At 48.0% G+C, this 27,814-nt stretch overlaps 1 protein-coding gene across 1 annotated transcript in view; it reads right to left on the bottom strand.

Annotated features, from left to right (window-relative positions):
• The window catches only part of LOC120986476 (transient receptor potential cation channel subfamily M member 7-like), a 147,944-nt gene that overhangs the window by 100,994 nt on the left and 19,136 nt on the right, over positions 1–27,814 (bottom strand). The window contains exon 7 of the mRNA XM_040415080.1: positions 13,968–14,068. Coding sequence (XP_040271014.1) covers positions 13,968–14,068 — 101 coding nt within the window. The remainder of the gene's footprint in view (positions 1–13,967; positions 14,069–27,814) is intronic.

Raw genomic sequence — 27,814 nt, 5'->3', positions numbered from 1 at the left:
AAAATCGTTTACCAGCTCGGTCACAGGCAAGACATATTCCATTCCGCATTTCATTAATTGCAAATCCAGAGGCGTGGTCCATCGTATCCTCTGTGAATGTGGCCTGGAATACATCGGTAAGACCATACGGGAATTTCGGAGGAGGATTGGTGAGCACATGGGGGACGTGACACACAAGAGGGACACCCCGGTGTCAAAACATGTGCACACCGATCACAATGGTAAAGCCCGGTTGAAATTCATGGGCATTGATCTCGTGAAACCCCCTCCAAGAGGGGGGGACTGGGACAAGAGCCTCCTCCAACGTGAAGCGCGCTGGATCTTCAATCTGAAAACAGCAGCACCTTGTGACATGAACGAGAGATTGAATTGTTTTCTTTGATAAATTACGTGCAAGTAAACTGGTATGCCTCATCTGCCACGGTGCTGCTGCCTGATTGATGATCTGGGGTGCTGTGTACCTATACATGAGCTTATGGCTCCACTCTTTGTTACGTTGCTGCTGCCCTGATAATGATCTAGGGCACTGTGTGCTTATACAAGCGCATATGGCTTTACGCTTTAAGCCTGCGCTTGCTAACCCCTAGGTGCACATTTTCCTCCATATATATTTGCGCATACATTGATGCTGGTATATACCTTTGCTGCGCATGGGTCCATGCTGGTCTATACTGTTACTAGCTTCTGGACCCTGGCGCGGCAAACACAGGCATCCATGGTATCTTTATTGCGCCTGCGCCTGTAATGCGCAACCCTAGAGCGCTTCTTCAAACTAGTGCTGGGCCCTGAGTGCACGGTATCCGTGTTATCAGGACACAGCCATTCACCTTTGACTTCATGTCACCCTGTCAGGGATCTCTCTGACAGTATCTGCAGCATTGATCACCTGTCAGTCTCTGACTCCTGCACCAAATGCCACTAGCCGATTTAAGGCTTCACTACTTTGTTTATTATCAATGGAGACTCATGCACTGCGCGTCCCACGTGATCATCAGACCATTCAACTATTGGCTGAATGATCTTTAATTCCGCCCATCTCCTGTCGCGCTCCCGCCCACCCCACGTGGTACCGCCGGCGTGCGATGTCACTGACTGTGCCCGCCCTTTGCCCTGTGGATGTTGCCTCGGCGCAGGTCCTCTGACGTCGGGGTCACGTGCCCGGGTATGAGCGGCGCTTCAGGTAGGCGTTGCATGCCGATGACGCCATTGAGGAGGAGGGGCGCAGGACCTGGGGCGCGATTATTTAAAACCCATTACTGAGGTACATCACTGCGACTGGTTCATTGCACTGTTACCCCCAACCAGAAGGGTTTCACTTGCTTGGGACCATTGTGTCCCCCGGACCGTCTAACACAGGACTACCCCTCCTGTGTAATACTGCATCCCACCCCAGGATAGCAGAACACAAGCTTCCTAGCTTGTTTCCTTTTTTCCAGTGTATATTTAGCCCCAGGCCAGATACCTGCGGCTTTCTACCTTCTGTCTTCCTGCAGTCTTTCCCTGAAGAGTCACGGACAGAAACGTGCCACGTCGGGAGACCATTGGAAGCATTCCTATCATCAATCCACTGGCATAACTTCTGTAGTTTTAGGGTGAGGTCCACCTTAGGGACAGGCTACCGGACGGGGTCGCCTTTTCCAAGGCGAGTGCTCCGTGTAGATAGGTAATAGCCCCCTTCATCTTAGGCAGGACTATTTAGGATTACTCCATTGCTCCATCTACGCGGTCCCACAGTTACAGCACCTATTCCCGCACGGCTTGATCCATACGCCTCCTGCCTCCTGTATCCAAGGACCTCTCTCACTATCTACAAAGGGTCTGGTAAGACTGTTCGCGTCTTCCCGGACGGAACAGATTTTTGTCTATACCAGCCAGGCACAATTCAGTTGGTCATTTATGTGCATGTATGTCTATTTTATGTAGTGAGTTCTATTAGTCTGACATTTTTGACCTTATTAAAAGCTAAATTTTAAATAAGTATACTCCTCCCTCCTGCTACAGGGGCCCATTGTTTACAGTTATATGTTCTAAATTTTTTTTGGTTTGTTCAGCACTGCAGTTATATGTTTTAAAGCTTTTCTGGCGTGGATTAGTGGGGAAAAAAAAATTATTTGCCATTGTGTGGTGAAGTGAGAAAATTACAGCCCTTTTTGGCGTGTATTAGTGGCAAAAGAAAAAGTATTAATTGCCATTGAGCGGTGCAGTTACCGTATATACTCGAGTATAAGACAAGTTTTTTGGCACATATTTTTGTGCTCAAAAAGCCCCCTCGTCTTATACTCGAGTCTAGTCTAGCTCCGGTAATAGCAGGCAGTGCGGGGAGCGGCGCTCACTCACTGACGTCACGCGCCTGCGCCGCCTAGTGGGAGCAGGTGCGTGACGTCAGTAAGTGAGCGCCGCCCCCCGCACTGACTGCTATTACCGGAGCTAAGACAAAGTACCGGTAAGATATCCAAATAATCAGAGTAAAGAGCTCAGCAATGAGCGATGATTAAAGTTAAAGTACGGTAGTTACTGATTACGGTAGTTTATAAATATACTGCTGTGAGCGTCGGGGAGGGGGATCTGTGGATGGCACTGTAGGGGGATCTGTGGATGGCAGTGCCATCCACAGATTCCCCTACAGTGCCATCCACAGATTCCCCCTCCCCTAAACAGTGCCATCATGGCACTGTTTAGGGGAGGGGGGATCTGTGGATGGCACTGTTTAGGGGGGATCTGTGGATGGCACTGTTTAGGGGGGATCTGTGGATGGCACCGTTTAGGGGGGAGATCTGTGGATGGCACTGTTTAGGGGGGAGATCTGTGGATGGCTCCCTGTATTTAATGCAGAGTGTGTGTGTATATAATGCACACACTCTGCATTAAATACAGGGAGTCAGAGTCAGACTCCCATCAATCAGAGTCACCCTCTTGCAGATGTGTGTATATAATGTAGAGTGTGTGCATTATATACACATACACTCTGCATTATAGCTGCATTTCCCACCCTAGTCTTATACTCGAGTCAATAATTTTTCCCTTTTTTGGGGGTAAAATTAGGGGCCTCGGCTTATACTCGGGTCGGCTTATACTCGAGTATATACAATATATGTTCTAAAGCCTTTTTTGGCCTTTATAACTGGTAAAAAGGGCTTATTAACTGTTGTGAAAATTACAGCCCTTTTTCGGGTGTATTAGTGGGAAAAAATTTTATTATTTGCAGTTCAGCGGTGCAGTTATATGTTCTAAAGCCTTTTTTGGCGTGTATAACTGGGAAAAAAGGGCTTATTAACTGTTGTGAAAATCACAGCCCTTTTTCGGGTGTATTAGTGGCAAAAAAAATGTATTATTTGCAGTTCAGCGGTGAAGTTATATGTTTTAAAGCTTTTTTGATCGTTGAGCGGGTGCAGTTATATGTCTTAAAGCTTTTTTGATGTTTATTGGTGGCAAAAAAAAGTATTATTTGTTGTTGTGTGGTGAAGTGAGAAAATTACAGCCCTTTTGGGTGTGTTAGTGGCAAAAAAAAAAAAGTATTATTTGCAGTTCAGCGGCACAGTAATATGCTCTAAAGTTTTTTGGTCATTCAGCAGTGCAACTGCACTGTTTTAAAGCTTTTCTGGCGTAGATTAGTCTGAAAAAAAATTATTATTTGCCGTTGTGTGGTGAAGTGAGAAAATTACAGCCCATTTTGTTCTTCTGATTTCCGAAGAGATCCACTTTTGGTAACCCCCATTTGAGAGATATCTGTCTGAAAATGTTGGGATCCAATGACCACTCTCCCACTCTTAGATCTTCTCTGCTGAGATAATCTGCCACTCTGTTTTTCTCGCCCTTTAGATGGACAGCTACCAGGGATTTTATATTTTTCTCTGCCCAACCGAAAATCTTCTCTGACAGTTGTTGTAGTTCTCTGCTTCTTGTACCCCTCTGCCGGTTTAAGTAGGCTACTGTGGTAGCGTTGTCGGACAATATCTTTATGAGATGGGATTTTACAGATGGATGAAGACACATAGGTACCTTCAAGACTGCCGCCAATTCTCTCATGTTTGAAGAGACAGCAGACATCGCTGGGCTCCAGGTGCCCTGGACCACCTGATTTCCTGTGTGGCCTCCCCATCCTCGGCTGCTGGCGTCTGTTGTTATAACAATCTGATCTGCCGGTCGCCAAAAAACTCCTCTTTGGAGATTTTTCTTTATCTTCCACCAGAAGAGAGACATCTTCACTTTTTCTGGAATTTTTACTCTCCTGTTTAGAGAATTCTGATTTCCGTCCCAAGATTCCAGAAGGAGCATTTGCAGTGTCCTTGTATGATGCTGGGCCCATCGGACTGCGGGAATAGTGGATGTTAGATGTCCCAACAGTCTCATGATGTCCCTGATGGCCACTCTTCTGGATTCGCAGAATTGGGAGATTTTTTTACTTACAACCATCTGCTTTTCTGGAGGTAAAAAGGACATAAAGGTTGTGTGAATCTATCAGGATTCCTAAGAATTTCTTGTGCTGACTGGGAACTAGGTCTGATTTTTGGGTATTTATTAGCCAGCCTAACTCAACCATCTTTTTTTGCACCGTCTTCAGATGCCCCTGGAGGTCCTGAAGAGATGAACCTGCTATCAAAATGAATATCCCGTCACCTCGGCCATAATTTTCTAAAATATTCTTGGGGCTGATGACAGGGAGTGCCTGGAACTGAAAGTGGTACTCCTGACTTCCTAGGAGTATTGCAATCCTGAGGTACTTTTGGTATGCTCTGTGTATGGGAACGTGGTAATATGTGTCCGAGAGGTCTATAGTTACCATGTAACAGTTGCGAGATAGGAGATTCACTGTGGATCTGATTGATTCCATTTTGAATCTTTTGTAGATCATGCATTTGTTTAGTTTCCTTAAATTGATTATTAGTCTGAAGGACTTGTTTGGCTTTTGAATAAGGAATATGGGAGAATAAAACCCTCGCCTTTCCTGGTGTCTCGGGACTGGAATAATAACGCCTTTTTTTAGGAGAGATAATATTTCTCTAAGGCTTGCTGTTTTTCTGATCCTTTTAATGGCCTGTTGACAGTGAAAAAATCAGGTGGAGGCGTGTCTAATTCTAGTTTGTACCCCATGCATATGGTATTTATAACCCATGGGGAGGATAAAATTTCTTCCCAGGCCGTAGAGAACATTTTTAACCTGCCACCTACTTGAAGCCTGGCGTCATTGGACAGGTTTTGAAGTGGATTCAGGGTTGAATAGAAACCCCTTCCCTCTTCCTCTGGAGGATTGCCATCTTCCAGTACTGTCTTTCCTTTTCTGGTCTGGTTTAGTCTTCCTTTGATTTCGAAAGGATTGGCGCTGCTGATAGAATTTTGACTCCGAAGGGAATCTTTTTTTCTTGTCTGATGCTTTAGCCAAGATGTCTTCAAGGACTGACCCGAACAGCCTATCCCCCTCAAATGGAATAGAGCATAGCCGACATTTTTAACTGGCATCACCGGACCAAGATCTGAGCCATATAGCTCTTCTTGTGGAATTAGAGAGGGCTGAGGATCTGGCAGAGAGTTTCACCAGGTCTGCGGATGCATCCAACAAGAAGTTACAAGCCTGCTTTAAGATGGGTATTGAGGCCAGGATCTCTTCCCTTGGAGTCCCTGCCGCCAAGTGTTCTTCAAGCTGTGTTAACCAGACTGACAGGGATCTTGAGGTACAGGTGGCAGCTATACTGGGTCTTAGCATGACTGTGCTTCCCATGCACGTATTAAAAGACCTTTGCATTTCTTATCCATGGAATCTTTTAAAAGGCCCATGTCTTCAAAAGGGAGAGAAGTTTTCTTGGATATGCGGGTGACAGGCGCATCAATCTTAGGAGTTTTATCCCACAGTACTGAGTCCTCCTCGGCGAACGGATATTTCCTCTTAAAGGAAGTGGGAATTACATTATTTTTCTCCGGATCTTCCATTCTTTATTAATTAACATTTTAATGTTATTATGTACAGAAAAGACCATCCTTTTCTTCTCTCCCAGCCCCTGGAACATTCTGTCCTGGATGGACTGAGGCTCTTTAACTTCCTCTATTTTCATTGTAGCTCTGATGGTCTTTAATTACTTTTCCGTATCCTCTGGGCTACAAAGAGGCTTCCCTGATTCATCATCGGAGGATTCAGAATCTGAGTGATAATATCTCTCCCTCTTCAGAGTCAGGCTCCAACTGAAGGTCCGACATCTGTGAACTTTGTGAGGTAGAGGGCTGAGGAGAACACGAAGGTAGCCTTGTGTCAATCGCTGATTTAACCTCTTCCTTAATCATGCCTCTGATAGATTCAAGGAAAGAGGGTGACTCCTCAGAAACTATTTTGTCCGTGCATCTTGGACATAGCGTTTTCTTTGATTTGGAGGGTAGGGATTTTTTACATATTGCACATTTCTTCAGATTTAATGAATCCTCAGCGGATCTTTTGGTGCTGGTGTCCCTCCCTGTAAGGTAATAATTAAGAACTTTTTAGGGCTCTAACTTAGGGAGACTCTTTTAAAACACCAGCACCGCACCAGTGAGGGATATTATTATGTGCTCCTCACCCCCCCCCCCCCTCAGCAGGGTCAGTAGTCAGACAGGAAGGAGGCTTACCTTTCTCTGGGCAGCAGGATCCAAAGGCTTGCGGGACTCAGGAGCTTCCAGGGGAGCCGACATGCTAGGCACTCAGTGATGCTGGAATGCCGTACTCCATGCTCCCGGCCTCATATCCGCCAGTTCTCTGACGTCACCCGCCACCGGAAGTGACGCCGAGGCCTGGCACCGGAACTTCCATCCTGTGCGCATGCACGCGATCCCTCGTTCCTGCGATGAGTCAGCAGGGGAACGGGAGCCCGGGGCTGCCTTCATGGAAGGACTTATGCCGAAGGAACGGGGACAGGGAATGATCTGGACCCCCGACCTCTGCACGGCCCTCCCGGATGGGGCAACATTGTTTAGGCCGTGCGATCCATGAAGCCCTGACATAGCAGGAGCTGCTTCCACGCGATCCTGAGGACAGGAAACAACAAACTGAAGCAGGTAGGGGAGGGGGCCTTTTAAGATTGAGCTTCTACGTTGTTTCCTGTCCTGGGGAGGCGAGGACACCTTCCTGGAGTGCCGTTGTGGAGGCGACGGGGAAAATATGTCCTTTACGACCCACTGGGTAAATGTGGTTCCTAACCAGCAACTTGGCCAGGTGACGCCGCTTCCGCCTCCATGTTTTCACGCCGTTGGTCAATGTCTGCCACTGCCTCCTCATCCTCCACCGTGTCCTCATCCTCAACTGCAGGGACAATTCACAGTGCTTCTACAGCATACCACATGTGCAGGGCACAGCAGTGTCACGCTGTTCTACACCTCATTTGCCTGGACGAACGGAGTCACACAGGGGAGAGACTGCTCCGCGTCCTTCATCAAGAAATCGAATCCTGGCTTTCTCTGCGACAACTCAAAATTGGAACCATGGTGACCGACAATGGGAAGAACATGGTGTTGGCGCTGCATCAAGGAGGGCTGAGCCATGCGCCCTGCATGGAGCACGTGTTCATTCTGGTTGTCATGTCTTCCACCCATCTGCAAGACATCCTAAAAATGGCCAGGAAACTTTGCATTGCACTTCAGGCACTCGTACACCGCCAAGCACACCATCCTTGAGCTGCGTCCCCCAACATAGGCTGATATGCGACATTTCTACCCGTTGGAATTCCACCCTCCATATGTTGGACCGACTATACGAACAGAGAAAGGCCATAAACGATTTCTTGATGATCCAAGCAGACAGGAGTACTCCCCTGTGTAACTTCGATGTCAGCCAGTGGCAGCTCAGGCATGACTCCTGCCGTTTGTTTAGGCCCTTTGAGGATGCCACGTTATTTGTCAGTCACCAGGACTACGGGATGAACAACGTCATTCCACTGCTTCATATCCTGGAACAGATGCTGGTAATTCTGACTGGTCAGGGAACTGGAGACATGGCACCTACTTCTCACGGCCACATGAGCCCTGTGGGGGCTGAAATGGAGGAGGGGGAGGAGGACATTGGAGCACAAGCAATGTGTAGCGAAATGGGTGGTTTTTCTGCACAAGTGACAGGAGAGGAGTAGCAGGAGCAGCCATAGGGGCTACAGGGCGATGAGGAAGACGAGGCAGAGGACCCAGACACACCGTTGCACTATGCAGTGGAGATGGAGGCAGGGAGTCCATCTGAGTCACTTGCGCAAATGGCCTGCCACTGTATGCTCACTTGCTTGGGTAGTGACAGTCGAATTGTCACCATCCAGGCAGAGGGATGACTTATGGCTCTCCACTTTGTTGGACCCTCACTACTGGTCCAAAATGGGGGCCTTTTTTACACCCGCTGAGAGGGAGGACAAGCTGAACTACTATAGAAACATCCTATGTAGTCAGTTGGCCCCTGCCTATCTGCGCCATCGTCCATCCTCTCCCAGGTCTGACCGGGAGGGACATTCTGCGCTCTCGTTCCACTGCTATGGCTGCTGTGGCAGGATGGGGGGTAGGAGCAGTACCAGCTCCATCAGCAGCAGATTGAGTCTAGAGTCGATGATAAGCAGCTTTCTGAACCCGCCTAGTGATAAAACTCACCAGCAGCAGCAGCTAGACCTGGAGCAGAACGTGAACCAGCAGGTGGTGGCATACTTGGACAGCACCCTGCCACCCCACATTAAAGATCCGCTGGACTACTGGGCAGCCAAACTGCATTTGTGGCCGCAACTGGCAGAGTTTGCCCTGGAAAAGCTGTAGTGTGACATCAGAGCGGGTGTTTAGTGCAGCGGGGGCCATAGTTACCCCAAGGAGAACTCGCCTGTCCACCCAAAATGTGGAGAGACTGACCTTTGTCAAGATGAATCCGGCGTGGATCAGCCAGGATTTCCACCCATCAATGTCTGATGCATCAGATTAGATCATCCATACTGCCTCAACCAAACCTTTACAAAAGAGAATGGTTTCTTCTAGCTACCTGCCTCAGCTACTATTCTGATGCTCCCACCCGCCTGATGCCACACATCTGATGCCAAGTGCTCCTTCCACCATCGTCAGCGGGTACTGTTATTGCCACCCACCTCTCCACTCTGTCACCGGGTGACTTTGTGGTCTCCTGATGCTGCTGCCACCTCACCACTCAGGTCTCCTCATGCTGCTGCTTCCACCTCCATACTATGTCACTTTGCCAGTCTGTGGCCTCCTCATGCTGCTGCTGCCACCTCCACACTCTGTCATTGTGCCACTCTGTGGTCTCCTCATGCTGCTGCCACCTCCACACTATGTTACCTTGCCAGTCTGTGGCAGTCTAATGCTGCTGCTACCTCTACACTCTGTCATTGTGCCACTCTGTGGTCTCCTCATGCTGCTGCTGCTTCCACCTCCACACTATGTTACCTTGCCAGTCTGTGGCCATCTTATGCTGCTGCTAACTAAACACTATGTCACTGGGCCACTCTGTGGCTTCCTCATGCTGCTGCCACCTCAACAGTATGTAAATGAGCCACTCTGTGGGCTCCTCATGCTGCTGCTGCTGCCACCTGCCCACTATGTCACTGGGCCACTCTGTGGTCTCCTCATGCTGCTGCCATCTCCACACTGTCTTTGTGCCACTCTGTGGTCTCCTCATGCTGCTGCTGCCACCTCCACACTATGTCACCTTGCCACTCTGTGGCCTCCTCTTGCTGCTGCTAACTCAACACTATGTCACCTTTCCATTCTGTGGTCTCCTCATGCTGCTGCTGCTGCCACCTCTACACTATGTCACCTTGGAAGTCTGTGGCCTCCTCATGCTGCGGCTGCTGCCACCTCCACACTATGTCACCTTGCCACTCTGTGGTCTCCTCATGCTGCTGCTTCCACCTCCATACTATGTCACTTTGCCAGTCTGTGGCCTCCTCATGCTGCTGCTGCCACCTCCACACTCTGTCATTGTGCCACTATGTGGTCTCCTCATGCTGCTGCCACCTCCACACTATGTTACCTTGCCAGTCTGTGGCAGTCTAATGCTGCTGCTACCTCTACACTCTGTCATTGTGCCACTCTGTGGTCTCCTCATGCTGCTGCTGCTTCCACCTCCACACTATGTTACCTTGCCAGTCTGTGGCCATCTTATGCTGCTGCTAACTAAACACTATGTCACTGGGCCACTCTGTGGCTTCCTCATGCTGCTGCCACCTCAACAGTATGTAAATGAGCCACTCTGTGGGCTCCTCATGCTGCTGCTGCCACCTGCCCACCATGTCACTGGGCCACTCTGTGGTCTCCTCATGCTGCTGCCATCTCCACACTGTCTTTGTGCCACTCTGTGGTCTCCTCATGCTGCTGCTGCCACCTCCACACTATGTCACCTTGCCAGTCTGTGGCCTCCTCATGCTGCTGCTGCCATATCCACACTATGTCACCTTGCCACTCTGTGGCCTCCTCTTGCTGCTGCTAACTCAACACTATGTCACCTTTCCATTCTGTGGTCTCCTCATGCTGCTGCTGCTGCCACCTCTACACTATGTCACCTTGGAAGTCTGTGGCCTCCTCATGCTGCGGCTGCTGCCACCTCCACACTATGTCACCTTGCCACTCTGTGGTCTCCTCATGCTGCTGCTAAATCAACACTATGTCACTGGGCTAGTCTGTGGCCTCCTCATGCTGCTCTGCTGCCACCTCTACACTATGTCACCCTGCCAGTCTGTGGCCTCCTCATGCTGCTGCTAACTCAACACTATGTCACCTTGCCAGTCTGTGGCCTCCTCATGCTGCTGCTGCCACCTCCACACTATGTCACCTTGCCACTCTGTGGTCTCCTCATGCTGCTGCCATCTCCACACTGTCTTTGTGCCACTCTATGTCACTGGGCTAGTCTGTGGCCTCCTTATGCTGCTGCTGCCACCTCCACACTATGTCACCTTGCCACTCTATCGTCTCCTCATGCTGCTGATGCTGCCACCTCCACACTATGTCACTGGGCCACTCTGTGTCCTCCTCATGCTGCTGATGCTGCCACCTCCACACTATGTCACCTTGCCACTCTGTGGCCTCCTCATGCTGTTGCTAACTCAACACTATGTAAATGGACCACTCTGTGATCTCCTCATGCTGCTGCTGCCACCTCCCCACTGTGTCACTGGGCCACTCTGTGGTCTCCTCATGCTGCTGCTACCTCAACACTATGTCATTGGGCCACTCTGTGGACTTCTCAAGGTTTTCTCCCACCCTCCCCACTCCATGACTGGGCTACTATTTTGCCTTTTTGGCCTGGTTGACATCATCATTTATTTGACCCTTCTTCTGATCTGTCAGAAGGAAGGAAAAATGAGACGCACAAAGGATCCTGTCTGTGTAGCAGCTGTAAGACCTGTATGGTCCCATCAAAATTGGCTTATGATTTGGTAGCCAAAAGCAGAAGTGGGTACAAAACACAGAAGACATGCAAATATGCCATTCACGTGTCATCTCTGTTTTGGATCCACTGATCCTCTGTTTTTTTTTTACTTTAGCAATACTGATGGATTACTGAACAAATGCTGACCGAGTGAAGGCGGATGCTCAACAGACAGGATCCGTTTTTGGGGGGATATTGTTCTGACGGATCAGAGGAAGGGCAAAATAATCAGTGACGTCAACACAAACTTACTGCTGACACCCTCTCCACTCTGTCGGGGGGCTCTACTTGTATAAGCGTTTAATAGAACAGGTTCTGTAGACATCTATGTGGAATCAGCTGACGACGGTGTAAAAGGAGTGCGCTCTTTCACGCTACAGTAGGATCTTGGGCCTCTGCATGGTTCATTATACCTGGCGCTAACATCGACCTGTAAGTTCACACTTGAGTTATTTGGTCAGTTTTGGCCCCGTAACTGCCTAAATAAGTGAAGTTTGCAGTGAGTCTAAGAGCGACACCTGTCATGTGCGTTTCATACTAACTTACAGTATTGTTTCACTACCACAGAAGACTCCCTATGCGTGTTACTGCAAGGCACAGTGTTCTACACTACTATACAGTCTCTCTGCAGCCAGGAAATAGCTGTTTTTAACGTAAGTAGCCACGAATAAATTTGGATCGAATCAAATCTTTTCGGAAAATTCAGCGAACCGGGCGATACACCAAATTAGATTAGAGAGGAACCTACTAATAAGACATGGTGAGCGGGCTTATGCATTTTGATCAAAAAGTATACCAAGGCCTCATATGCAGTTTATAAATGATGCTATATATAAGCAATATAAATTACGATTAGAAGCAATAGATCAAGGCATAGTTTGTGGATGTGTAACGCCCTGCAAGTGGGCATTACCACTCTTTTTACCCCTCCGCTATGCTTAATGGTGTATCCTGTGTCATCATGTGTATTTATTTCTATGTCCTGCAAAATGTGTATTTATTTCTATGCAACAGTTGTGTTAAGATGTAATTACCTGGTTCACCAGCAGATGGCGGTAAGCATTGGCAGAGTTAGCTTCCGTGGAGAGGAACCTTCTAGTTCCATTCCAGCCCTCTCTAAAGAGGAGGAGTTAGTTGGTGAAAGTCAGTCTAACCTTCCACTCCTAGGGAAGAGGTTGTGTGAGGAAGTCTAATCTTCCCTTCCAAGGGGAGAGGAAGCAGGTCTAGTCCTGTCTGGACAGGCCTTGCCTGTGAGTTCTAATGGTTGCATATCCCCTCCTGGGCTTGCGTTGCCTAAAGCCGAGCTAAGTAAGCTTGAAGCCAGGAAGAAGTTTTTCTAGGATTACAGTGAGAGTCAGTATACGGAAAGCTAAGTTGCAGCAGAAAAGGAAAAGTTTCCTATTTAATCCAGCCAGCATAGCAGGGCTGAGAGAGTTCAGATGTAGCAGAGCTGAGATTGTTCGCATGCTAAAAGTTAAGCCAAAGTCTGCTGAGAACCGATAAAGCCGGAAGATTATCTTTGATGCAAGTTTATTCAAGTAAAGTTACTGTTCAACGTTACCTCAAGTCTGGACTCCATTTATTTTATCACTCCCAGCATTCAACCACCATTTGCAGTGCTTTGGACTACAACGCCTGGGGTTCCAGGATATCCAGTTAGGAGCACCGTGACACATGCACAGCCGCACCTAAGGGACACTAAGCAACCCTTACACCACTCTGGCATTCCTACACCTGGGTACCAACACCACTATACTTAAAGGGAACTGCATGTCCTCCTTGCTGAAATGCAACTGGCGTCACGACAACTTGCTCTAAGAGAGGGACATATATCGTAAAAACCTCTTAAAGGGTATGGAATACCCTTGGCCCATGTCACCAGTAGACTGTTGCAGATGTATCATCCATGTTCTCTATTTTTTTGCTATTTTATTTTTAAATATTGTGGCAATGTGAACATTGAGGTGTTTCCCCATGCTCCAGTCCGGAACTTAGGGCATGCTCATGTCCAGGGATCCTATTTAATCCTGCTACTGGATCTTGAGTGTGTCTCACTCTGGAGTGTTTGGTGAAGCAGAGTCCTGGTGAGGCTCTGTGTGAGTGGTCTCAGCTGGGTGGGCTGAGGGGCCACGAGGCTAAACGATAGCCTGAGCGGTGACGCCTGTGAAACAAGGATCACGAGGCCAGAGTCGAGAGGACTACTGGGCCACAATCCACCAAAAGGTATTGAAGTGTCACAGCCTGGAGGTTGCTGGACTGATTGGCTGAGGAAAGCCGCATTTGTGTTCCATGTGTGAACAGGGCTCTCTAGGTTAGTCAGGGATACACTTATGTGTTTAGTTAGAGCCTAGCCGAGCAAGGGTTTGTTATTTTGTGTGGATGTCACACGTGATAAGTTGAAGCTGCGACTTCTTAACCTGTGCTTTGCTAAAGTGTCTGAAATAAAGCAAGAGTTTGGACATTATAATCGTGTCTGCGAAGATATCTGTGAGTGTGACCCCCTGAAAAGAGACGATCCCTTACAATATGTTTTGTATGTGTTCAAAGCTATGCAGGTTAAAAAAAAGGTCAACTTTAAATTATATACAGTCACATAAAAATGTTCACCTACCAACCATTGTTGTCCTTGTGTGAAAATAAAATTTTTGGCGATATCTACTCTGTCCCAGGCTAAGGCCAGAACAAGCTGATCATACGGAGACATTTTTGTACCTGAAAGCAAACAAATCAAAAGTTTGCATTAAAATGTATAAGTTCGTTAGTTACCGGCATATTTTTGTGTAAAAATTGGTACCAGTGTGAAGTGATACATGGCAAAGAGACAATTGTTAGGTCAGAGGATAACAGGTGTACCATTGGTCATGACAGCCAGATGCTTGCCAGCAGTTCACCTCCAGGTGTATGTTGGCACTTGGGTAAATGAGTCACGGTGACTACCTGTCTGCAGATTTGCACAGTTCACCCCAAGCCCAGCTTTATCACATTTATAAAGATAGAGCATAGCAGAATATGAAGTGCAAAATGGAAGTCAAGACAAACAGAATTTTCACAAGCTTATCATGCAAAGTACAGGATCATGTATATACAATATACAACAATTAAGATGAAAATACATATACTGTATAGTTAGGAATAGAGATGAGCTAATCGAAGTTGACGAAGTGGGATTCCATCCGATTTTCAGGAAAAATTCGATTCGCACCAAATCCGAATTTCCTCCCACTTCGTGGTAACGAATCACATTTTTAAAATGGCTTCTGCACGTGTTAGAACATGGAGCAAAGAACTCTGGGAACGAGGGATCACCCACAATGCAATGCATGCAGCCAATCAGCAGCCAGCCAGCCCCTGGGATGTCACAGCCCTATAAACACCCTCAGCCATTTTGGATTCTGTCATTTTCCAGTGTGCTTAGTGCACGGAGAGATGTCAGCAGGCGCTAGGGACAGTGCAAGGAAAGACTTCATTGTGCTGACAAAACGATTGAGAAGTTCAGGGAAAGATTAGTCAAGGTGTAGGGAAAGGATAGGGAGGTATCATCTACACTATAAAGGGAGAACAGGTGCAATAGGAGAGTGCACAGCCTGGGTAATAGGAGCAGTTCTATTACACCTTACTGCACTAATTGGGGATCAAATTGGTGTTATACTGCTGCTTTTAGGTTGTTTGCTGTATATGATACATCACTAATTCCAGGAAACCTTGCTTGTGATTGGGGTGCAATTTCCGTGTGATACAGTCATTTACGGGGTGTATTAATAGGATAGATACGTACGTCCAATTAGCTGCCCTGCGTTGATTTTACATTGTTTTAAGTTTTTTGGGGGGTGTATTAATAGGAAAAAAAAGAGATAAAAAAAATATATGTCATAAGTGCCTTTCGGCGGTGAAGTTACATTGTACAACAGCCATTTACTGGGTGTATTAATAGAAAATATACTTACTGTACATCCCATTAGCCGTTCTGCGTTGATTTTACATAGTTTTTTTTTGGGGGGGTGTATTAATAGGGAAAAAAAGGGGAAAATATATGTCATAAGTGCCGTTCGGCGGTGAAGTTACATTGTACTACAGCCATTTATGGGGTGTATTAATAGGAACAATACTTACATCCCATTAGCAGTTCTGTGTTGATTTAACTTTTTTTTGTTGTTTTTTTTTGTGGATGTATTAATAGGAAAAAAAAGGGAAAAACATATGTCATAAGTGCCATTCGGCGGTGAAGTTACATTGTACCACAGCCATTTACGTGGTGTATTAAAAGGAAATATACATACATCCCATGAGCCGTTCTGCGGTGAATTGTGATTGTTATATTTCTTTTTTGGGGGTGTAGAAATAGGAAAAAGAATACGTCTTAATTGCTGTTCTGCAGTGAATTGCGATAAAAAGTTTTTTTTGGGGGGGGGGTTTATTATTCAGAAAAAAAATATATATGTCCTAATTGCCGTTCAGCGGTAAAGTAACATCGTACTACAGCCATTTACGTGGTGTAGAAAAAGGAAATATACGTACGTACATCCCATTAGTCGTTCTGCTGTGAATTGTGATTGTTATATTTTTTTGGGGGGTGTAGAAATAGGAAAAAATATGTCATAATTGGCATTCAGCAGTGAAGTTACATTGTACTACAGCCATTTACGTGGTGTAGAAAAAGGAAATATACGTACGTCCTATTAGCCGTTCTGCGGTGAATTGTGATTGTTATATTTCTTTTTTTGGGGTATAGTTATAGGAAAAAGAATACGTCTTAATTGACCTTTTGTGGTGAACTGTAATTATTTTTTGGGGGGGGTATTATTTTAATTTAATTATTTTATTATACAGTATGTCAGACAGACAGGTGACAGGCCCTTCAAAGGGAACGGGCAGTGGCCAAAATGTTTCTGTCGCAGGCAGCAGAAGTCACAGAGAGAGGCCTAAGCTCCCAGTGTCATCTAGCGGTCATGTATTGACCAGCAACCCAGCAGTGCTTGAATGGTTGACTCGGTCTTCGACTTCGTCGCAAGTGGCATCAGACACTTTTCAGTGAGGACGAGCTACTAGAGGACAGTCAGCAGCTACTGCCCAGGCAAGATCTGGAGGAGACATCCGTCCTTTCTCCAGTAGGCGGGCAAGTTGTGATAGTAAGAGTCACGTGGAGGAAGGTTTTGCGAGCGGTCAGGCTCCTGGCCCCGAGACCACTGAGGGGGACATCAGTGACGTGCAGACAGTAGCGGATGATGATGATGATGTAGCCGAACGCACTTGGGAGCCGGGTGAAGAAGGGGCTTCATCATCATTATCATCAGGAGAAGAGGGTGGGAGCTTGTGCGTGAGGAAGCGGTTAAGCCAGCAGGGTGGCAGTGTGGCTGTGAGTCAGCAGGGTGGCAGCAGTTGGAGGTCGGGAGCCAAACGTGCCCAGGGTATACCAACCGCTTAGAGGAGGTGAACATGGCCATTTATCGAATTTATCGAATTTGTGGGCAGAAGGTGAAGCGTGACCAGGGTGCCAATGTTGGCAACACGGCCCTGCGTCAACACATGCAGCGTTATCATAAAGGGGAGAACCGTGGCTCCGATGCCGCAGCAACGGCTGCATCACCCAGTGGCATGCACCCAATGTCATGCAGTCAAGTCTCCACCACCTCAGCCGAAGGGAGCTGTCTGTCCTTCCCATCATCTGCTGGTCCTGATGCTCCTCCTCCTACTCCTCGTCAGTCATTCCATCAGCAATCAATCACTGAAGCGATTGCCAAGAGACAACAGTATGTGTGCACCCATCCAACGACACAGAAGCTGAACGTGCTTCTGGCCAAGTTGCTGGTGCTGCAGTCCTTCCCCTTTCAAGTGGTGGACTCAGAGAACTGATGGCTTGTGCCGAGCCGAGGTGGAGATTCCCAAGCCATCATTTATTTGCAAATAAGGCAGTACCAGCCATGCACACATATGTAGAACAGAAGGTGGGCCAGTCCTTGAGCCTGTCGGTGTCCGCCAAAGTGCACGGCAGTGCCGACGTGTGGAGCTGTAACTACGGTCAAGGACAATATATGTCCTTTACGGCCCACTGGGTAAATGTGGTTCCTGCCCAGCCACACCAGCAACTTGGCCAGGTGATGCCGCTTCCGCCTCCATGTTCTCACGCTGTTGGTCCTGCAACAATGTCTGCCTCCTCATCCTCCACTGTGTCCTCAGCCTCCACTGCAGGGACAATACACAGTGCTCCTCCAGCATACCACATGTGCGGGACACGGCGGTGTCATGCTGTTCTTCACCTAATTTGCCTGGGCGAACGGTGTCACACAGGGGAGGAACTGCCCCATGTCCTTTATCAAGAAATCGAATCCTGGCTTTCTCCTCGACAACTCAAAATCGGAACCATGGTGATCGAAAACAGGGAGAACATGGTGTTCGGTGCTGCGTCAAGGAGGGCTGAGTGTCACGGCTGAGGATGGGGGAAACCCTCAGCCATGCGATGCCAGGAGATGGTAGGTCGCTACTTGACCAGGACCACAAAATTAGGGAGCAGGTCACCTCCTATCGCATCCCTAATCTGACCCTGACTCCTAGCTGCATGAGCCGACCTTGATGGTAGGAGGGCTCATGCTCCGGAACCTCGGATCCCTACTAACCCTCCGCAGATCCCTGAGCTAGGAGCTGGGTAGACAGCCCGTTCCTCCTGGACGCAGAGAAACAGGAGTCTAAAGGGGCCAAGCTGCAAGGGGATAGGAACAAGAACAGCCTATGGATATGGTAGGAGAACTACACTAGTTCACACCTACCTGCCACAGCCTTGCTGACTGGAGCCCGTGCTCACAGCTGATGTCCACACTATAAATAAATGGAGACAGCAAACACACATACACACACAGGAACCCAGATCCATAGCTGCATTAAACATGAAAGGAAAACAACAACATCAACTTAACATCACATATAACATAACTTATGACCACAAGGGTGGCCCTCACTGGCAGATGGGATATAAACCAGGAGGAAGACTCCAGCTAACCATGGCTGAAGTACCCCTCAGACATCTGCTCTCAACTGAGGCTAAATAGCCCATGTAGCCACACCCACACAGACACACCCAGTGCACACACACTAGAAAGGGAATTAACCCTTCCCACAACAGGGAAGGGAAGACAGCCACTTAAAGGGGACATGCACCCATACAAAAACCTTGCGCACAACAAACAAACACAAGGCACACCTAATAGACAGGTTGCCAGGTGCAACCGCATGCAATGACAGTGAGCAGCCTAGCAACCAGCTCCAACTGCTCTACTGACACATACCTAATGTTGCCAGTGGCAACCACAGGTGAGGCAACATACTTCAGCCCTCACCTGTGATTGACAACAACCCCAGACCACAGGCAACTGCATGCGGTTCAGGAGTGACGGCCATTACCATGGTCGTGACACTGAGCCATGCACATCTGGTTATAAAGCGGTTCCTGAAGTCTTCACCCCATCTGCAAGACATCCTAAAAAATGGCAAGGAAACGTTGCATGCACTTCAGCCACTCCGCAAAGCACACTCTCCTTGAGCTGCAGCAGCAGAACGGTGTCCCCCAACATAGGCTGATATGTGACGTTTCCACCCTCCATATGTTGGACCGCTTATATGAACAGAGAAAGGCTATAAATGACTTCTTGATGATACAGGAAAACAGAGGTACTCCCCTGTGTAACTTTGATGTCAGCCAGTGGCAGCTCTTTCGTGACACTTGCCGTTTGCTCGGGCCCTTTGAGGAGGCCTGTAACGGATCTCCTGGCACCCCGACTGGGTACCTCCGTCGATGGATGCACCTAGCGCTTCCAGAGGACTCCAAGCACTCCACTCAACACCGTAAGCACTGCAGACCCCACGAACTGCCGAAGCTTGGTTGAGGTCTCGCCATCTCCTACCCACCCTGGACCTACGACAAGGCTCCAGGCTCCAGTGGGTGAACCTCTTTTCCTTCAGAGAGTGATGCACGAACAATTAACAGGAACAAGCTCTTACAAGAGCTAGTAGCTATAGCCAGGGGAGTATAGCAAATCTTCAGCGTATAGCAATCCCCAGTGTCGATCAGTTACCCAAACACCAGCCTCAACATGATGAAGGGTAAAACAGGAACTCTTTATTGAAGATCAACTACAGTTCAGGAAGTCTAACAGCATAACGCAATCAACCATGAACAACATGCAAACAGACATCTTCACCCCCTCCATAATGAATGAATAGGGAGGGAGGAGACACATGTGATGGGATTATCTCCTGAGTGTATCATAGGGTGATCTACTCATCTAGGAGTCGGCTGCTCTTATAATCAGCTATGTTAACCACTTAAGGACCACAGGTTTATACCCCCCTAAAGACCAGGCCCTTTTTTACAAATCGGCACTCCACAACTTTAGCGGTTTATTGCTCGGTCATGCAACTAACCACCCAAATGAATTTTACCTCCTTTTCTTCTCACTAATAGAGCTTTCATTTGGTGGTATTTCATTGCTGCTGACATTTTTACTTTTTTTGTTATTAATCGAAATTTAACGATTTTTTAGCAAAATAATGAAATTTTTTACTTTCAGTTGTAAAATTTTGCAAAAAAAACGACATCCATATATAAATTTTGCTCTAAATTTATTGTTCTACATGTCTTTGATTAAAAAAAAATGTTTGGGTAAAAACAAAATGGTTTGGGTAAAAGTTATAGCGTTTACAAACTATGGTACAAAAATGTGAATTTCCGCTTTTTGAAGCAGCTCTGACTTTCCTAGCACCTGTCATGTTTCCTGAGGTTCTACAATGCCCAGACAGTACAAACACCCCACAAATGACCCCATTTTGGAAAGTAGACACCCTAAGGTATTCGCTGATGGGCATAGTGAGTTCATAGAACTTTTTATTTTTTGTCACAAGTTAGTGGAAAATGATGATTTATTTTTATTTTTATTTTTTTCTTACAAAGTCTCATATTCCACTAACTTGTGACAAAAAATAAAAACTTCTATGAACTCACTATGCCCATCAGCGAATACCTTGGGGTGTCTTCTTTCCAAAATGGGGTAGTTATACTGCCCTGGCATTCTAGGGGCCCAAATGTGTGGTAAGTAGTTTGAAATCAAAATGTGTAAAAAATGACCGGTGAAATCCGAAAGGTGCTCTTTGGAATGTGGGCCCCTTTGCCCACCTAGGCTGCAAAAAAGTGCCACACATGTGGTATCACCGTACTCAGGAGAAGTTGGAGAATGTGTTTTGGGGTGTCATTTTACATATACCCATGCTGGGTGAGATAAATATCTTGGTCAAATGCCAACTTTGTATAAAAAAATGGGAAAAGTTGTCTTTTGCCAAGATATTTCTCTCACCCAGCATGGGTATATGTAAAATGACACCCCAAAACACATTCCCCAACTTCTCCTGAGTATGGAGATACCACATGTGTGACACTTTTTTGCAGCCTAGGTGGGCAAAGGGGCCCATATTCCAAAGAGCACCTTTCGGATTTCACCGGTCATTTTTTTCACATTTTGATTTCAAACTTCTTACCACACATTTGGGCCCCTAGAATGCCAGGGCAGTATAACTACCCCACAAGTGACCCCATTTTGGAAAGAAGACACCCCCAGGTATTTCGTGATGGGCATAGTGAGTTCATGGAAGTTTTTATTTTTTGTCACAAGTTAGTGGAATATGAGACTTTGTAAGGCAAAAAAAAAAATAAAAAATCATCATTTTCCGCTAACTTGTGACAAAAAATATAAAATTCTAGGAACTCGCCATGCCCCTCACGGAATACCTTGGGGTGTCTTCTTTCCAAAATGGGGTCACTTGTGGGGTAGTTATACTGCCCTGGCATTTTCCAGGGGCCCTAATGTGTGGTAAGTAGGTAAATGACCTGTGAAATCCGAAAGGTGCTCTTTGGAATGTGGGCCCCTTTGCCCACCTAGGCTGCAAAAAAGTGCCACACATGTGGTATCGCCGTACTCAGGAGAAGTTGGGGAATGTGTTTTGGGGTGTCATTTTACATATACCCATGCTGGGTGAGATAAATATCTTGGTCAAATGCCAACTTTGTATTAAAAAAATGGGAAAAGTTGTCTTTTGCCAAGATATTTCTCTCACCCAGCATGGGTATATGTAAAATGACACCCCAAAACACATTCCCCAACTTCTCCTGAGTACGGAGATACCACATGTGTGACACTTTTTTGCAGCCTAGGTGCGCAAAGGGGCCCACATTCCAAAGAGCACCTTTCGGATTTCACCGGCCATTTTTTACAGAATTTGATTTCAAACCACTTCTCACGCATTCGGCCCCTAAAATGCCAGGGCAGTATAACTACCCCACAAGTGACCCCATTTTGGAAAGAAGACACCCCAAGGTATTTCGTGATGGGCATAGTGAGTTCATGGAAGTTTTTATTTTTTGTCACAAGTTAGTGGAATATGAGACTTTGTAAGAAAAAAAAAAAAAAATCATCATTTTCCGCTAACTTGTGACAAAAAATATAAAATTCTATGAACTCGCCATGCCCCTCACGGAATACCTTGGGGTGTCTTCTTTCCAAAATGGGGTCACTTGTGGGGTAGTTATACTGCCCTGGCCTTTTCCAGGGGCCCTAATGTGTGGTAAGTAGGTAAATGACCTGTGAAATCCTAAAGATGCTCTTTGGAATGTGGGCCCCTTTGCCCACCTAGGCTGCAAAAAAGTGTCACACATGTGGTATCGCCGTATTCAGGAGAAGTTGGGCAATGTGTTTTGGGGTGTCTTTTTACATATACTCATGCTGGGTGAGAGAAATATCTCGGCAAAAGACAACTTTTCCCATTATTTTATACAAAGTTGGCATTTGACCAAGATATTTATCTCACCCAGCATGGGTATATGTAAAATGACACCCCAAAACACATTGCCCAACTTCTCCTGAGTACGGCGATACCAGATGTGTGACACTTTTTTGCAGCCTAGATGCGCAAAGGGGCCCACATTCCATTTATGAGGGCATTTTTAGACATTTGGATCCCAGACTTCTTCTCACGCTTTAGGGCCCCTAAAATGCCAGGGCAGTATAAATACCCCACATGTGACCCCATTTTGGAAAGAAGACACCCCAAGGTATTCAATGAGGGGCATGGCGAGTTCATAGAATTTTTTTTTTTTGGCACAAGTTAGCGGAAATTGATTTTTTATTTTTTTTTCTAACAAAGTCTCCCTTTCCGCTAACTTGGGACAAAAATTTCAATCTTTCATGGACTCAATATGCCCCTCACGGAATACCTGGGGGTGTCTTCTTTCCGAAATGGGGTCACATGTGGGGTATTTATACTGCCCTGGCATTTTAGGGGCCCTAAAGCGTGAGAAGAAGTCTGGGATCCAAATGTCTAAAAATGCCCTCATAAAAGGAATGTGGGCCCCTTTGCGCATCTAGGCTGCAAAAAAGTGTCACACATCTGGTATCGCCGTACTCAGGAGAAGTTGGGCAATGTGTTTTGGGGTGTCATTTTGTGGGGTATTTATACTGCCCTGGCATTCTAGGGGCCCTAAAGCGTGAGAAGAAGTCTGGAATATAAATGTCTAAAAAATTTTACGCATTTGGTTTCCGTGAGGGGTATGGTGAGTTCATGTGAGATTTAATTTTTTGACACAAGTTAGTGGAATATGAGACTTTGTAAGAAAAAAATAATAATTTCCGCTAACTTGGGCCAAAAAAATGTCTGAATGGAGCCTGACAGGGGGGTGATCAATGACAGGGGGGTGATCAATGACAGGGGGGTGATCAATGACAGGGGGGTGATCAGGGAGTCTATATGGGGTGATCACCCCCCTGTCATTGATCACCCCCCTATAAGGCTCCATTCAGATGTCCGTATGTGTTTTGCGGATCCGATACATGTATCCGTGGATCCGTAAAAATCATACGGACATCTGAATGCAGCCTGACAGGGGGGGTGATCAATGACAGGGGGGGTGATCAATGACAGGGGGGTGATCAGGGAGTCTATATGGGGTGATCACCCCCCCTGGAAGGCTCCAGGGAGATGCCTGTATGTGTTTTGCGGATCCGATCCATCTATCAGTGGATCCGTAAAAATCATGCGGACGTCTGAATCGAGCTTTACAGGGGGGTGATCAATGACAGGGGGGTAATCAATGACAGGGGGATGATCAGGGAGTCTATATGGGGTGATCACCACAGTCATTGATCACGCCCCTGTAAGGCTCCATTCAGACGTCCGTATGCGTTTTGCGGATCCGATCCATCTATCAGTGGATCCGTAAAAATCATGCGGACATCTGAATGGAGCTTTACAGGGGGGTGATCAATGACAGGGGGGTGATCAGGGAGTCTATATGGGGTGATCACCACAGTCATTGATCACGCCCCTGTAAGGCTCCATTCAGACGTCCGTATGCGTTTTGCGGATCCGATCCATCTATCAGTGGATCCGTAAAAATCATGCGGACATCTGAATGGAGCTTTACAGGGGGGTGATCAATGACAGGGGGGTAATCAATGACAGGGGGGTGATCAGGGAGTCTATATGGGGTGATCACCACAGTCATTGATCACGCCCCTGTAAGGCTCCATTCAGACGTCCGTATGCGTTTTGCGGATCCGATCCATCTATCAGTGGATCCGTAAAAATCATGCGGACATCTGAATGGAGCTTTACAGGGGGGTGATCAATGACAGGGGGGTAATCAATGACAGGGGGGTGATCAGGGAATCTATATGGGGTGATCACCACAGTCATTGATCACGCCCCTGTAAGGCTCCATTCAGACGTCCGTATGCGTTTTGCGGATCCGATCCATCTATCAGTGGATCCGTAAAAATCATGCGGACATCTGAATGGAGCTTTACAGGGGGGTGATCAATGACAGGGGAGTGATCAATGACAGGGGGGTGATCAGGGAGTCTATATGGGGTGATCACCACAGTCATTGATCACTCCCCTGTAAGGCTCCATTCAGACGTCCGTATGCGTTTTGCGGATCCGATCCATCTATCAGTGGATCCAAAAAAATCATGCGGACATCTGAATGGAGCTTTACAGGGGGGTGATCAATGACAGGGGGGTAATCAATGACAGGGGGGTGATCAGGGAGTCTATATGGGGTGATCAGGGGTGATCAAGGGTGAATAAGGGGTTAATAAGTGACAGGGGGGGGTGTAGTGTAGTGGTGCTTGGTGCAACATATTACTGAGCTACCTGTGTCCTCTGGTGGTCGATCCAAACAAAGGGGACCACCAGAGGACCAGGTAGCAGGTATATTAGACGCTGTTATCAAAACAGCGTCTAATATACCTGTTAGGGGTTAAAAAAATCACATCTCCAGCCTGCCAGCGAACGATCGCCGCTGGCAGGCTGGAGATCCACTCTCTTACCTTCCGTTCCTGTGAGCGCGCGTGCCTGTGTGCGCGCGTTCACAGGAAATCTCGGCTCACGCGAGATGACGCCAATCGGCATTAGTGTGACCTGGGAGCGCCGCAGAGATGACGCCTTTCGGCGTTAGTGTGACGGTAAGGGGTTAATCCCATCACTAACACAATCAGTGGGAATCTCAGTGCAGAGTTAACCCTTTTTGTTTTGCTGAATCCACACCATGCCTTTTTAATGGGCAATAGGAAATATGTGGCATATAAATTCCACACATAAATCAGGGTTCATAGTTCCTTGTAACCCCAAAAGGTCTGAGGGGGTCTCCATAGTTCTGGGGCCATAGTCTGTAGGAAGGAGGCTGGCCCTCAGGCTTCTCCAGCAGCCCCAGTGACGGTTCAGTCCGTCACATTTCTCCCCTCCCAACAGTAGACTAACCAGGTACCTGACCTCCTGTCGGTCGGTGCCTGAGTTAGTCGAGTAGCCCACCCATAAACAAACACTGGTCCTGTTGAACTCTGGGGCCTGGCTCTGTTCTGTATGTCCCCAGCTGTTGAGTGGGCATCTGCTACTCCTTGCTGCATTGTTGTTCTCTAGCTTGGAGCTGTGGGTACTTGGTGGGCAGAGGCCGACTGCGCTCTGCCCAGATGCCAGCTCTTCCGCTGGGGTAGCCAGTGGGGAGTCACGCTCTGGACAAGAGGATAGGGGAGGGCAGAGGCCATCTGCGCTCTGCCCAGATGCCAGCTCTTCCACTGGGGTAGCCTGTGGGGAGTCAGGCTCTGGAGAAGAGGATAGGGGAGGGAAGAGGCCAACTGCGCTCTGCCCGGATGCCAGCTCTTCCACTGGGGTAGCCTGTGGGGAGTCATCCTCTGGACAAGAGGATAGGGGAGGGCAGAGGCCAACTGCGCTCCGCCCAGATGCCAGCTCCTCCGCTGGGGTAGCCCGTGGGGAGTCAGCCTCTGGACAAGAGGATAGGGGACGGCAGAGGCCGACTGCGCTCTGCCCAGATGCCAGCTCTTCCGCTGGGATGGGGTCAGGCAATCCTACCCCCAGGGCCTTGCTGCGGATCGGCTGTGGAAAGGAGAGATTGCTTAAATCCTCCTCCTGGCATTTCTGCGGGGCTGGTGGGGGATCTGCACCGGCCGTCCAGCATCCCTGTAGGTCTGGTGCAGAGACCGCGGTCCCATCTGCACCATCGGAGTGAGGGGTGCTGTCCCCCTGTGGCCGGGGAGAGAGATCGACTGTCTCCTCTCCCTTCAAGGTAAACTGCCGCTGGGGAGCAGGACCGACTGTTCCTAGTCCCTCAAACTCCGGCTGCCGTTGGGGATCTGGGCCGACCGCCCAGCATCCCTGTAGGGCCAGTGAAGAGATCTCGGTCCCATCTCCATCTGCCATATGGGGTTCCCTCCAGGACCAGTCCATGAGGTCCCCTACTTCCGCAGCTGGCACTGAAGCAGGGGATACTTCAGTCGGATCTTCCCAGCTGTAGGGCTGTAGGTCTGGGACTGCCACCCAGCTCTCCGGCAGTGTATATTGGGGCCGAATTAAGCTGAGGAAGTATCGGTAATCCTGCTCCAGCTCCCACTCCGTTGTCACTAGAGATGCCAGAACTTGTCTCACCTCTCTCGCTGTAGCCCAATCATGCATAGCCTCCCTGTAGTCATAGATATCCCAGAACCGGGACTCTCCAGCATCTCCAAACGCCGGTTTGGCGAAGGACTCAAACAGGCCAGGGCCATCATAATCCTCCCCCTCGGGTCTGTCGTGCTCAGCCATCCAGGGGGAGTGCCGAATCACATACCACCAGAGTGCCTGGTAGGCGTCGTCTAGCCAAAGCTCCTTCCATACCAGGCTCTCGAGTTCTGTCACCCACTCATCCAGGGGCTGCTCTCACAGAAGGGGCATTCGCAGGGCCACTCGCATCTGCAATGGCTGCTCCTCACTAGGGAGACTCTCGCCCCGCCGACGCTGTACATCTTCCAGGGCCTCATGCCAGATGCCTTTCCGGACTGCATCCCTCCAGTCCATGTAATCCTCCTCATCATAGTGGAACGCTGTCCGAAGACTAGCCGACTCCATCCTGCTGTAGCCAGGTGCTCTGTACAGATACTAGCGTTGCCCTCAATATGTTCTACGAATGGTGTCTGCGAGCTGCTTCTTCTCACACTAGGACGCCATCCCACTGCTGCCACCACTGTAACAGATCTCCTGGCACCCCAACCGGGTACCTCCTTCGATGGATGCTCCTAGCACTTCCCGAGGACTCCAAGCACTCCACTCGACACCGTAAGCACTCCAGACACCACAAACCGCCGAAGCTTGGTTGAGGTCTCGCCGTCTCGTACCCACCCTGGACCTACGACAAGGCTCCAGGCTCCAGTGGGTGAACCTCTCTTCCTTCAGAGAGCGATGCAGGAACAAGTAACAGGAACAAGCTCTTACAAGAGCTAGTAGTTATGGTCAGGGGAGTATAGCAAATCTTTAGCGTATAGCAATCCCCAGTGTCGATCAGTTACCCAAACACCAGCCTCAACATGATGAAGGGTAAAACAGGAACTCTTTATTGAAGATCAACTCAGTGTATATATACAGTTCAAGAAGTGTAACAACATAACGCAATCAACCATGAACAACATGCAAACAGACATCTTCACCCCCTCCATAATGAATGGATAGGGGGGGAGGAGACACATGTGATGGGATTATCTCCTGAGTGTATCATAGGGTGATCTACTCATCTAGGAGTCGGCTGCTCTTATAATCAGCTATGTTAATCCCATCACTAACACAATCAGTGGGAATCTCAATGCAGAGTTAACCCTTTTTGTGTTGCTGAATCCACACCATGCCTTTTTAATTGGCAATAGGAAATATGTGGCATATAAATTCCACACATAAATCAGGGTTCATAGTTCCTAGTAACCCCAAAAGGTCTGAGGGGGTCTCCATAGTTCTGGGTCCATAGTCTGTAGGAAGGAGGCTGGCCCTCAGGCTTCTCCAACAGCCCCAGTGACGGTTCAGTCCGTCACAAGGCCACTTTATTTGTCAGTCGCCAGGACTACAGGATGAACAACATTATTTCACTGATTTATGTCCTGGAAC

The sequence above is a fragment of the Bufo bufo genome, chromosome 1, assembly GCF_905171765.1.
Source record: "Bufo bufo chromosome 1, aBufBuf1.1, whole genome shotgun sequence".
NCBI classification, from domain to species: domain Eukaryota; kingdom Metazoa; phylum Chordata; class Amphibia; order Anura; family Bufonidae; genus Bufo; species Bufo bufo.
Note: the sequence above shows the minus strand (reverse complement) of the source record. Positions and strands in the feature narration are given on the sequence as shown.